At 41.7% G+C, this 12,934-nt stretch overlaps 1 protein-coding gene across 3 annotated transcripts in view; it reads right to left on the bottom strand.

Annotated features, from left to right (window-relative positions):
- BICDL1 (BICD family like cargo adaptor 1) overlaps positions 1–12,934 on the bottom strand; it is a 116,286-nt gene that overhangs the window by 20,539 nt on the left and 82,813 nt on the right. For all 3 annotated transcript variants that reach the window (XR_011021611.1, XM_068238721.1, XM_068238720.1), the window contains 3 exons: positions 8,871–9,050; positions 6,360–6,578; positions 2,140–2,283 (listed from right to left, as the gene is read on the bottom strand). Coding sequence is in view for 2 of the 3 variants with exons in the window: in XM_068238721.1 (XP_068094822.1) it covers positions 2,140–2,283; positions 6,360–6,578; positions 8,871–9,050 (543 nt within the window). In the remaining variant the exon portion in view is untranslated. The remainder of the gene's footprint in view (positions 1–2,139; positions 2,284–6,359; positions 6,579–8,870; positions 9,051–12,934) is intronic.

The following is a 12,934-nucleotide window of genomic DNA, read 5'->3' on the forward strand; positions in this document are numbered from 1 at the left end:
ACTGGTTAAAGGCTGTCTCTTATGTGCATTTAGTGGTGAAACGCTGTCTCTCATTACATGCATTTACTGGTGAAAGGCTGTCTCTCATTACATGCATTTACTGGGGAAACGCTGTCTGTCATTATGTGCATTAACTGGTGAAACACTGTCTCTCATTACGTGCATTTACTGGTGAAAGGCTGTCTCTTATGTGCATTTAGTGGTGAAAGGCTGTCTCTCATTACGTGCATTTACTGGTTAAAGGCTGTCTCTTATGTGCATTTAGTGGTGAAACGATGTCTCTCATTACGTGCATTTACTGGTGAAAAGCTGTCTCTTATGTGCATTTACTGGTGAAAGGCTGTCTCTCATTACATGCATTTACTAGGGAAAGGCTGTCTCTTGTGTGCATTCAGTGGGGAAACACTGTCTCTCATTACGTGCATTTACTGGTGAAAGGCTGTCTCTCATTACATGCATTTACTGGGGAAACGCTGTCTGTCATTATGTGCATTAACTGGTGAAACACTGTCTCTCATTACGTGCATTTACTGGTGAAAGGCTGTCTCTTATGTGCATTTAGTGGTGAAAGGCTGTCTCTCATTACGTGCATTTACTGGTTAAAGGCTGTCTCTTATGTGCATTTAGTGGTGAAACGATGTCTCTCATTACGTGCATTTACTGGTGAAAAGCTGTCTCTTATGTGCATTTACTGGTGAAAGGCTGTCTCTCATTACATGCATTTACTAGGGAAAGGCTGTCTCTTGTGTGCATTCAGTGGGGAAACACTGTCTCTCATTACGTGCATTTACTGGTGAAAGGCTGTCTCTCATTACATGCATTTACTGGTGAAAGGCTGTCTCTTATGTGCCTTTAGTGGGGAAACGCTGTCTCTCATTATGTGCATTTACTGGTGAAAGGCTGTCTCTTATGTGCATTTAGTGGGGAAACGCTGTCTCTCATGTGCATTTACTGGTGAAACACTGTATCTCATTACATGCATTTACTATTGAAAGGCTGTCTCTCATTACATGCATTTACTGGTGAAAGGCTGTCTATCATTACGTGCATTTATTATTGAAAGGCTGTCTGTCATTACGTGCATTTACTTCATATTTTTTTTTTTATGTAACTACATTAGCTGGTACAACTACATTACAGTTAGCCCCGCCCACATTATGTTGTCATGACCATGCCCACTCCTGTCGCCGCGGCGCAAGTTCCCCCCCCCTTGAGCCCCGCTAGCCAGCCATTGTGCCCCTTTTGAGCCCCCCCCCAAATTCTAAAGCTGGAGCCGCCGCTGCTGGGGAGAGGGAAATGCCAAAATGCCTGAAGTCCAGTGTCAAGTACCCACAGTCAGTGATGGTCTGGGGTGCCATGTCAGCTGCTGATGTTGGTCCACTGTGTTTTATCAAGGGCAGGGTCAATGCAGTTAGCCATCAGGAGATTTTGGAGCACTTCATGCTTCCATCTGCTGAAAAGCTTTATGGAGATGAAGATTTCATTTTTCAGCACGACCTGGCACCTGCTCACAGTGCCAAAACCACTGGTAAATGGTTTACTGACCATGGTATTACTGTGCTCAATTGGCCTGCCAACTCTCCTGACCTGAACCCTATAGAGAATCTGTGGGATATTGTTAAGAGAAAGTTGAGAGACGCAAGACCCAACACTCTGGATGAGCTTAAGGTCGCTATCGAAGCATCCTGGGCCTCCATAACACCTGAGCAGTGCCACAGGCTAATTGCCTCCATGCCAAGCCGCATTGAAGCAGTCATTTCTGCAAAAGTATTCCCGACCAAGTATTGAGTGGATAACTGAACATAATTATTTGAAGGTTGACTTTTTTTGTTTTAAAAACACTTTTCTTTTATTGGTCGGATGGAATATGCTAATTTTTTGAGATAGGAATTTTGGGTTTTTATGAGCTGTATGCCAAAATTATCAATATTACAACAATAAAAGGCTTGAACTATTTCAGTTGTGTGTAATGAATCTGAAATATATGAAAGTCTAATGTGTATCAGTACATTACAGAAAATAATGAACTTTATCACATGCTAATTTTTTTAGAAGGACCTGTATGTGTGAAAGATGTGTTGCTTATAAGTGAATTCCCATACAGTAGTTGATATAATAAAATTGCTTATTGTGGCCTACCTGTTTATGAAGTCGTTGTAACTCCTCAAACGTTTGTTTCATTCTTACTTGTTCTCCCTGTAGAAGTTCTCTTAGTTGTTTAGAGTCTTCACTTGTCCGTTTGATCTGTTCCTCTAAACCATCATCCTCACATTTTCGGGAACTCTACAGCACAGGAAAAACAGTAAACAAAGCACTCTTTAAATAGAAGCACAAGGACTCAAGCATAGTCTTCAGGCTGCATGCACAATATAAGCATTATTGTAAGCATTCACATTTTTGTATCATTTTATTTTAGTGTTATCCTCAATGAAAACTCATTAGCTATTTTGAATATGTAGCACATGGACATTTTGTAGTGACTGGACTGTGAAAACGCATACAAAGTGGCACACTGCATTTGCCGAAGAGATTGGCTGAGGAATAAAAAAAAAAAAAAAGTATGATACATCTTGACTTCCCTGCAAAAGTGCTTCAAATCTGTCAGGTTACGAGGGCCTCTATGTGCATAGCTGGCTTCAGGTTACCCAGCAGATTTTCTAGTAGATTTAGGTCTGGGTTCTGGTTAGGCTATTCCAAAACATTTTCTGGTGAGATAATTCTGTTGACGTATGTATGCCAGTGGTAATTGGTCTCTAGTCACAAAACTTCTCATAAAATGACTTATCACCTAAGTGATAAAAATAACCATTCAGCACATTAACAAGCAAAATACTCACTTAAAGTTTCAATATTACTTTACTTACCTTAATTATATTATATTTTTGCTCTTTGGGAGCTTAAAAATGTAACATAGATGAGGTGAAAACAGAGAATAAACAGGTGAAAAAGCTATGTGAATCATGCTTAACCACTTCACCACTGAGGGGTTTACCCCCTGACCACCAGAGCAATTTTCACCTTTCAGCGCTACTTCCATTCATTTGTCTATAACTTTATCATTACTTATCACAATTAATGATCTATATCTTGTTTTTTCCACCACTAATTAGGCTTTCTTTAGGTGGGACATTATGCCAAGAATTATTTTATTCTAAATGTGTTTTAATGGGAAAATAGGAAAAATCTGGGGAAAAAATAATTATTTTTCAGTTTTCGGCCATTATAGCTTTTAATTAATGCATGCTACTGTAATTAAAACCCATGAAATGTATTTGCCCTTTTGTCCCGGTTATAAAACTGTTATAAAATTGTCCCTATCACAATGTTTGGCGCCAATATTTTATTTGGAAATAAAGGTGCATTTTTTTCAGTTTTGCGTCCATCCCTAATTACAAGCCCATAGTTTATAAAGTAACAGTGTTGTACCCTCCTGACATAAATATTTAAAAGGTAACTATTTATGTATTTTTTTTTATTGTACATTTTTTTTATTTTTTTTTAATTACAAAAAAAAAAAAAATTGGGAGTGTGGGAGGTAATGAGTTAATTTTTTGTGTAAAAGTGATTTATTTGTATGTGAAAAATGTGTAGGGTGTAGTTTTACTATTTGGCCACAAGATGGCCACAGTAACTTTTTGTTTTAATGCGACCTCCAAGCGTCCTTCCGGAAGCTTGGAGGAAGTACTTGGAGGCTGGGTAAGATCACAATGATCGCGCTGCGCTTAGATCAACGAACGGGAATGGATTTTCCCGTTCATTGATCTCCGGACGAGCGGGCGGCGGCGGCGTGTTTACAAGCGGGAGCGCGGACAGCGGCGGGAACGCGGAAAGTAGGTATTTCTCCGTCCCTGGGGGTTAAAGGATGGAAAAAGGGACGGAGAAATTCGTACGGGCGGGGGGAAAGTGGTTAATGTCTTGTTGAAAGGTGAAATTCCTCTTTATCTTCTTTCTAGCAAATGCCTGAAGATTTTGAGCCAAAAGTCTGACTGTGTGATCAATGTGAGCCCTGGCAGGAATAACAGCCTCCAAATATGGTGTAGATTTCAATCAATGCCTTCTGAAAGCGGTTAATATGTGTCAAGTTATCAATGCACTTTACCCCGGTACTCCGCAAAGCAGGATCATCCACAAAGCAACCTAGGTAGGTGCCTGAGGCCTATTGGGTGTCAAGGGGCCCAAATGTCACCTTTTTATTCACCTCCCACCTCAAAATACCAAAAGGGTGAAGCAAAGTTACTACCTTGCCTATGGCCACATTTCATTTTAACCCACACCTGCTACTCCGAATGGCGTTAATAGTGTAATAGGCACAGTTCCTCTGGCATTAGTACTGGAAAATGTTATCGGCCTTTCGTTCACCAGACCATTAGGCCTCTTTTCCATGGACTGTTGATAGGCACTGAAATGCCTTTCAAACTCTCACAACTGCTCACTGCTGCCTAGTAACTGCGCACTGCTGCCTGGTAATTGCTTGCTGAGCACACAGCTCAACAGTCCATGGAAAAGAGGCCTCAGTGTGAATGGATGGCAGCAAATGAAATAGAGTTGCTTCTGCACATGGGAGTAGACCTGCATTGAGGGACGAAGCTGCTGTACATCAAAGGCTGCTGCAGATGGAAGAAATGGGATGGGAAAGGCAAGCTTATCTGTAGAGCAGGGGTGTCAAACTCAACCACATAAGGGGACAACATCTACAACATGGTCTAAGTTGCCAAATGGCTTATTAAGATTTAACATTTATTGAACAATTTCAAATGAAGTGACGTAGCTATAGTGACCATGGCTGGCCTGCCCATCTCTTCTGCAGAGTAGCGCAGTGGAGCAGTTTAATATTTACCTGCCCCAGTACTGCTTCGGGTCTCGTCTGGTCTTCCAGACAGCCACATGCTCTATGCAGCATATCTCTGGCTCCTGAGGCATGTGCATGCGACTGCCAGGAAGAACAGAAGAGACTATGTATCACTGGAAAAGGCAAATATTACACTGGTTCGCTGTACTACTCTGCTATGCGGAGAGATGGTGTCAAGGGGGGAGCGTGTGTAGATGTGTGTATTTGATTTCCCAGTTACCAGGGGGGATGGTAGCTTGGATCCAAGTAGCGGGCCCCATGCTAATTTAACTGGGGGCGTCCCATGGATTATTGCTGCACACCAATTAAAACTGACAATGTTTCAGTCAGAAACACTGTCACCGGTGTGCTCCTTTGGACTGGAAGGCAGTGTTCTGTCTTTATTTTGCTGCTTACAATGATGGACATTGGCCCCGATTCATCAAGTATTACCGCATTCGGTAATGCTCGAAAGAGCTGACTTTACCGAGCACATAGAAAAAGGCAATTCATCAAAGCTGTTACCGCATGAAAACGTGAAATTACCGAGCAGCGAGATAAATTACCGACGTGTGCGGTAAATACCTCAACACATATCAGTAAATGTCAATTCATCAAGGTTGCAGCATGCGGTAAAACACAGGAATGTGTTCAATCATTACCGGCTGTTCTGAGGTTTGCGAAAACCAGCTTCGGAGGGCTTTGCTGTGGATATCCCTCTGACTGACAGCCGCAGAGATCCAATAGGGACAGTTCTCTCTCTCCTGCAAGCCCCTGCTATCCTCCATGATAGGAAGCGCAAGCTTTGCGGGAGTGTCTAGTTTTACTACCCCCAAGTAGCAAGCAGAGAGATGAGAACAAAAGATGTTTCCCCTGCATCCCTTCGGCGGTGAAACCTCCAAACTACTGTTTGAGTTTGCGGGGGAGCTACCGGGAAATCACCTAAGCATGACATGTGTAGATGTTTCTTGGCAGTTCATCTAAGCTGCGGCAATTAAATAATGAGATTCAGAGCAGATTCAGAGGGAGCAGAGGCAGTATAATAAACATGTACATCTAAAGGGATGTCAGGATGCCTCTTTTTATTGTAATGCCCTCACTGCACAGAGAACAGCGTGTAACAGCAGAGACTCTTCTGCTGTTACAAACAGGTTTTTGCCAATGGGCTTCGGTAATTTACCAAACTCCTACCACACCTGTGAAAATATTGATGAAGTAGCAAAAAAAGAAAAAAAGTCTAAAATACTAGGGCTGTGGAGTTGGAGTCAAGGAGTTGGAGCAATTTTGGGTATTTGGAGTCGGAGTCGATGGTTTCGTAAACTGAGGAGTTGGAGTCAGATGATTTTTGTACCCGCTCCACAGCCCTGATTTTAACAACATTTTTTTTAATCAAACAGCCTTTAATGAATTGAGGCCATTGGAAGCTCTCGAGTACCACATAAAATGGCAAGGAGGGCCGCATTTGGACTGAGGGCACCTGACACCTGTGCTGTGTAGAAGACAGGAGCACAAATGGCTATAGGGTACCTACCGCTGCTTCACAAGTGTCCAGTATGCTAAGAATAAGGCTCTTAAGTTCACTCAGGGCAGTGCGGAGGCTTCCGGCTGGCACGTCTTTGGCAGATGAGGTTTCAGAAGATTCGTCCATAGAGGAGTCTGTAGATACAGCAGAATCTGCACTTTCATTGCCTCTGAGCTGGCAGCAAAGAGATCGAACTTGGCAGTGTGCTTCCCAGAGCTGCAACCTCAACTAGGAATAAGACAAAATACAGTTTAGAGATATTTTTACACAAAATCTGAAAAAAATATACATATTTTAAGGATTTTTCTATTTCAATTCAAGAAGTGAACTCCATGTCGTAATAGAGAAAAATCCACTGCACACAAACACAGAATAATGTGTGCGATTCTGCGCATCATGATTCTGCATTTGCAATTTTTTTTATTTTTTTTTTGTCCAAACTTTCATATGCATTTTCGCTACTTTTATGTGCACTTGTATGCACATTTTCGCATTGCAAACTGCAAATTCTAATGTGAATCTTCTGCTTGACCAATGATCTGCACTGAAACACAAATCTCACATTGCGCACAAAAAAGCGCAAAAAATGACAATTTTTAAGCGTAGAACATTTGCAAATGCAGATTTGCACAAAAACGGAAACACAACGCAATGATTATTCAGATACATTACACCTGCGGCAAACAGGTTTTTACAATTTCACAAATCGCATGCAAATTTTAACAAGCATGTGCCTTAGTGAGTGTACATGAGACACGGACCCTGATGCACAGAAATCTATGACTTCGTATGCAATATCAAAGTTAAATTGATCAGGAACAACATATTCTCAGTGCTTAGGTTTTGCTTTCAGTGTGCAAACAAAAGGTATTGTACAGATTAGGAGAACAACGAGGAGAAACAATTCAAGGACAAGCTTCATACTTCAGGGTCCTTGTGTGTGCAGAATTCATTATACCGGTATATATATTTATCTGTCAAGAATTAGAGTGTTTCCTTAGAACTATATGAATGTTCTCCCTTCAGACTTAATCTGCAGCTTAAGGCCTTGCTGAATCCTCTGTCTTCCATTGAGTGACAAGGACAAAGCCTCTGTCCCAGGGATTACACTTACACTTCTAGTGTATCCACACCATAAAGAAGCCAGATATCTTAAGTGGACACTGTAACAGAGCCACCACTGATCCTGTCATGAGTCCCGAGTGCCAAGAAACAGGGTTTTGAAATTAGGCCACAGGTATAAATGGCCAAATCTGACCAACAGTATCTGTATCTAAAAATGTCTGACCTTCTACAGTCAGGCAACACTATTAATACAACAACAATCTCATTAGTACAAGAACAGTTTAATACAAGCTTTTCTTAGCCTGAAAGTACCATAACGTTTATTAGGGCTTTTTGACTGTGAAACCCTTTTCCATGTATTTAAACTGGACTGAAAGCCATTATTATGTAAAATAAACACAGATCCAGTGTCAGGACTTTTGATGGATGAACCGCTATAAAAGCTCTCTGTATGTGGGCAGATCATGCCATTTGGAACAATGGAAGAGAACAAAACAGGTTTTAAATGCCTCCCAGAGTTGTGTTTGAATGGCTGTGGTCTATAATGCCTGGCTGGGAATTTGTATCTCAGGTGTGATATGTAAAAAGTTTCCAAAGAGGGGTGGTGCAAATACCAATTTACAGCAATACACATATGAAGCATTTCTGACGCTGAAACCAGAATAATTAATGTAAAATTGGGTGCCTAACGTCCTTAAGATAGAAAGACTGTTGAATGTTCATCTTCTTGTTTTGCTTAAAACAGAACATTTACATTTTGAAAAAAATGTGTTGTGGGCCATATGATGGTGATATGTTCACACCTTGTCATAAAATGCCCTTTAAACCATCACCAAGCAGGAAAATACTCTGAATAATTTTGATAGTACTTTTTCACCAACTTTTAGTTACTTTTTCATTGGTAAAATACATAAAATTTATTTTAAAAAGAATATGAAAATTATCTCCTAGCCATGATCAAATGCGACCCGCTGAGCCTTTTCTGGTGGCCCCCAAAAGCTCTATACAGTTGTTAATTCCATGTGGCCCTTAGGCTGCAGCTGTGGTGCCACATGCAGGGGCCACCTTGTATTACTGCTCTGTCTCCCCCTTTGCTCGTCTGCAGGTTATCAGCTACCACTGCAGCAGTAGCAGCCACTGGTTATCAGCCGCCACTATGTCATCAGAAGTAACAGCCACTGATTAGCTGCTGCCACTGTGCCAGTAGCCCTATGCCTAAAAGGGACATGCTAACTGCACAGAGTATATGGGTTATTTCACGTGGAAATATGAAATTTGTGTTTAATTTTGCTAGTTCAGCCCCCTAGCACTCGCAAGAACTGTGATATGGTCCTTGGCCTAAAACAGAGGTTTGGACACCTCTGATCTAGGAGATAACTCAGGAGAAAATGAATTGCATATGGACTGTGGTAAGGATTCCAGCCACTACTCTAGCTTTCATACAGGTGGCTGTACCTGCTCTCGCTCTTGTTCTTGTTCCTCTGCCTCTATGCTTTGTTCGATTTCAGACAGCAATGAGGTACTTGTGCTGTTTAGGTTCTGGAGACTCTTTTCCTCTCTGAGCTCCTCCATCTTCATTTGCAACTGCCGATAAGACACACGTAGCTCCTCCAGCTCCATCTGACTCTCCCCCAACTGAAAAGCAAGAACAATCAAAGAAAGGAAACTATTGTATTATACAGATCAGCATTTCTAAATACTACAGCACAACTTCATGCATTCACAAATATGTTTATAATCAAAGGATAAAAAAAGTAAATATAAAAACTGAAGAAGGAGAAACTGTGCTGCCAATATCAGCCAAACCAGTATTGGCTTTGAATTTCTTTTGTGTAGCAGAAATATGGATGCCGATATCACTGCCAGGGTAGGGCTGATTATCTTGTATACATAAAATTCAATGTTTGCAGCCTCTTAACAATGGGGAAACATAAAACACCCAACAATTGGTACTCAGGCATCAACTCAGTGAAATTCGTGATAGGAACAGTTTGGAAAAATATGAAATGAACGCTTTATGGAGTAAAAACAGGAAATGCTGATGTACTGTTTGTTCTCTGGTTATCCAGCCAACAAAGATAAGTTGGCTGTGCAGCTTGCTTAAAAAGTATTGTAACATAGAGTACATATCAATCAAATCTTGCAAAAATCTGGAACAAATCTTATCAGTCTAAATGATTTACATTTACCTTGAGGGCTAGTAAAATCATTTATTTTCACTGCAGAGAACAGTAGAAGCTTGCTTATCTCTTGTCATCGGCAATGCAAGAATCTCCCTTTGCTTGTTTTGACTTCACTCTTCCCCTTCCCTCTGCTGAATAGACACATATACCTGGCAACAGCCGAGTCACTTCAGCTGAAGAAAAAGGAAGGGGGCACAGTGAAGACACAAGCACAGGGAGATTCTTGCTTTTGCCGATGACAAGAGATAAGCAAGTTTCAACTGCTCTATGCAGTGAAAATAAACAATTTTACATGCGGAATACTTTAGAATGCTTTCAAATGTTCTTTTTGTAACTAAGAATAGTTTCAGGTGGAGTCCTGAGGAAGGGCTCCACCTGAAACATGTGTGTGTGTGTCCACTTGCTCCAATACAGCTTGCTGCTATATACAGCCTCTGAGTGCTGTGTCCTTTTTTGCTTATGCTCATTTGCTAGACCCTTTGTCTATTCCCCCAGTGTCTTAATCCCACTACCTTCTAGACTGTAAGCTTGCAAGGGCAGGGACCTCCTCTATTTTGTTTCTTGTTTCTGTGCAATTTATCAAATGAACATATAGTTATATATAGTTATTTGGGTTGAAAAAAGACATGCGTTCATCGAGTTCAACTAGAAAACAAAGTACAACACCAGCCCACTCCTTCACATATCCCTATTGATCCAGGGAAAGGCAAAAAAAACCCTTACAAGACATGGTCCACTTAGCCCCAAAAGGGAAAAAATTCCTTCCCGACTCCAGATGGCAATCAGTTAAAATCCCTGGATCAACACTACTGGGCATTACCTAGTAATTATAGTCTTGGATGTCTTTCAACGCAAGTAAAACATCTAAGCCCCCTTTGAATGCAGATATAGAATTTGCCATAAGTACTTCATGTGGCAATAGAGCAACATCTAACAGTATTGGTGATGTTATCCAAACTACACATTTGTATGTATCGGTACTTGTTGTCCTGATTGTACAGTATGTTAAACTGCTCATTTATCTCTGCTCCTTATTGTTGTAGGATTTGCAGGTTGTACAGCTCTATGGAATGTTGGCACTCTATAAATAAAAAAAATAATAATAACTCAGGCACACCTCCCTGTCACATCATCCAGCACCATCTATAAATATACCGTAGGCGGGATTACAACGATTGAAAGCCAGAGCTCAAAGAAGATGGACACTGGAGTCATTGTCCTTTCAATCAACACAGAGGAAAACTTCAAGCAAAGAAACAAGACAGCAGAGAGTGATGGTTATAAGCAAGAGTTCTTCAAGCAACATAGAGGAAAATTTCCAACAAATAAGACTTCTCGCACCATGTGGGCAGCAGATCAAGGTGGGAGTCCTGAAGACCTTAATCTTGAAAAGACTAATCTTATGATTTCTCCTCCCCCCACCTTTACAATCTGTCGAGAATGTGGCTGCCAATGCTCATCATCAGCTGCTTCACACTGTAAGTCCCTTTACTGGCTCCCTGTCCCTGTCACAATTACATTTAAACTTCTCTGCCTGGCATATACATCCGTAAACCATACCTCCCCTTGTACCTCTTGGATTTCATTCAGAAATATTTCCCATGTCGATTTCTTCGCTCCTTCAACACTTTACAGATGTCCATCCCTTGCATTAAGAGGTCACATGGGAGGGTCCAGGATTTCTCAAGCAGTCCCTACTCTATGGAACTCTCTTCCATCTCCCATCAGGTTCACCCCCACTTTCAACTTGTTCAAGCAGGATCTAAAGACCCATCTGATCATCCTGACTTAAGCTCATCTCGAGAAGAAGGTAGATGGATCACAGCAACGTCCCACAACGATAAGCGCTCCCCAATCCATCTTCCTGCAGGTGGGTATACATGACATCACACGACGAGGGAGAACTCAATTGCCGTACTTGGCATGAATATCCAATCCACCTGTGACAATCATTATTGCTGTGTATCGCTAAACATTGTTGCGTGATTGCACTCCTGTACCCATGTCACAAGATCGCTTGTTGCTCAAAAAAATCGATGGTCATTGAGATAATCTTTGGAGAAATCACAAGGTAGGTACGGTTCTTTACCCACCATCTTCATCGTCCTAGACTTCTCCACTGAATATACACGCCACTCCTTCCACCTGTTGTGTCCTAATTCCCCCTCTTAGGTTGTAAGCCTGCTTGGCAGGGCCCTCTTTCCCCATGTTACCACTCTACCACCGAATGGACTCAATGACTTCTACTTGTATATTGACCCCGTCTTGTAATATGTAACCTGTCTCTGTACCCTTGTTTAATGTTGTCATGTCTCCGCTGTTTATTGTACAGTGCTCTGTAGTATGTTAGTGCTAATTTGCACTTTATAAATAATGCTAACAATAAATATTACATTTATTAATTATGACTTTACACATAAGACAAATGGTTGAGGGGTCTGCTGAAAGACATTTTTAACCTGTTTCTCTGTGTGCAGGTGGTTATTTGCTGCCTTTTTAAGGTGGTGAGCACATACCACTATAAGCCCTTTCATTGTATAACTTCAACTCCGCTTTGGAGCACGTAGAGGTGGGGAAACTGGTTTGAGCAGAGCAGAGAACCAGACTGTTCACATTAGCCATTTGGGTGTGGATGGTGTCTCTCTATGCCCAGAGGTCGGTGTACAGCAGCCTGCAGGCAAATCTGCTCTCAATGTCTCTCACATTATGTACAGGCCCATACACACTGATGGTTGATCTCACCCATTGGGGATTGGGACCGGATTCCCTTAGGCGACATCACTGGGCCAACACTGTACAGATGCATAATCAGCCTACACTATGTGCTCTGTTTCAATGCACAAGGGAAGGGGGAGCCGACAGAGTGGTGCAGATGTGACATCAGGCAGTACAAAGTAATTAGCTGTTGCTTGGCTAAACTGATCCAGCGGATTGCTGGCACAGTGGCGGTCACTCGTTGGCTGCCTCAGCCCACTTTAATCATGCGTGTGTATGGGGCTTTACAAAGAGAGAGTACATCAGACATGCATTGCAACTGGGCATAAATGGTTTACTAAAGATTAGCCCCCTATTGCATAGAACCTTTCTCCACACCAGAACATTAAGGGCTCATTCACACTACAGAACGCAAGCATGAATGCAATTTCCTGCATGTGTTCCCAACGCACGTAATGTGCTTAGCAGTGCATTAAAGCCCAGACTTCGTTGGCCACAACACAACAGAACCCGTGGGGAAAATGCAAAATGAAAATGTTCCCAGGCATGTTACACCTCAACATGCAGGAATGCACAGCTGTACTGTGAATAGCTGTACTTGGCATGCGTATCACACACTAT

Source organism: Hyperolius riggenbachi, chromosome 1, assembly GCF_040937935.1.
Source record: "Hyperolius riggenbachi isolate aHypRig1 chromosome 1, aHypRig1.pri, whole genome shotgun sequence".
Taxonomy (NCBI): Eukaryota; Metazoa; Chordata; class Amphibia; order Anura; family Hyperoliidae; genus Hyperolius; species Hyperolius riggenbachi.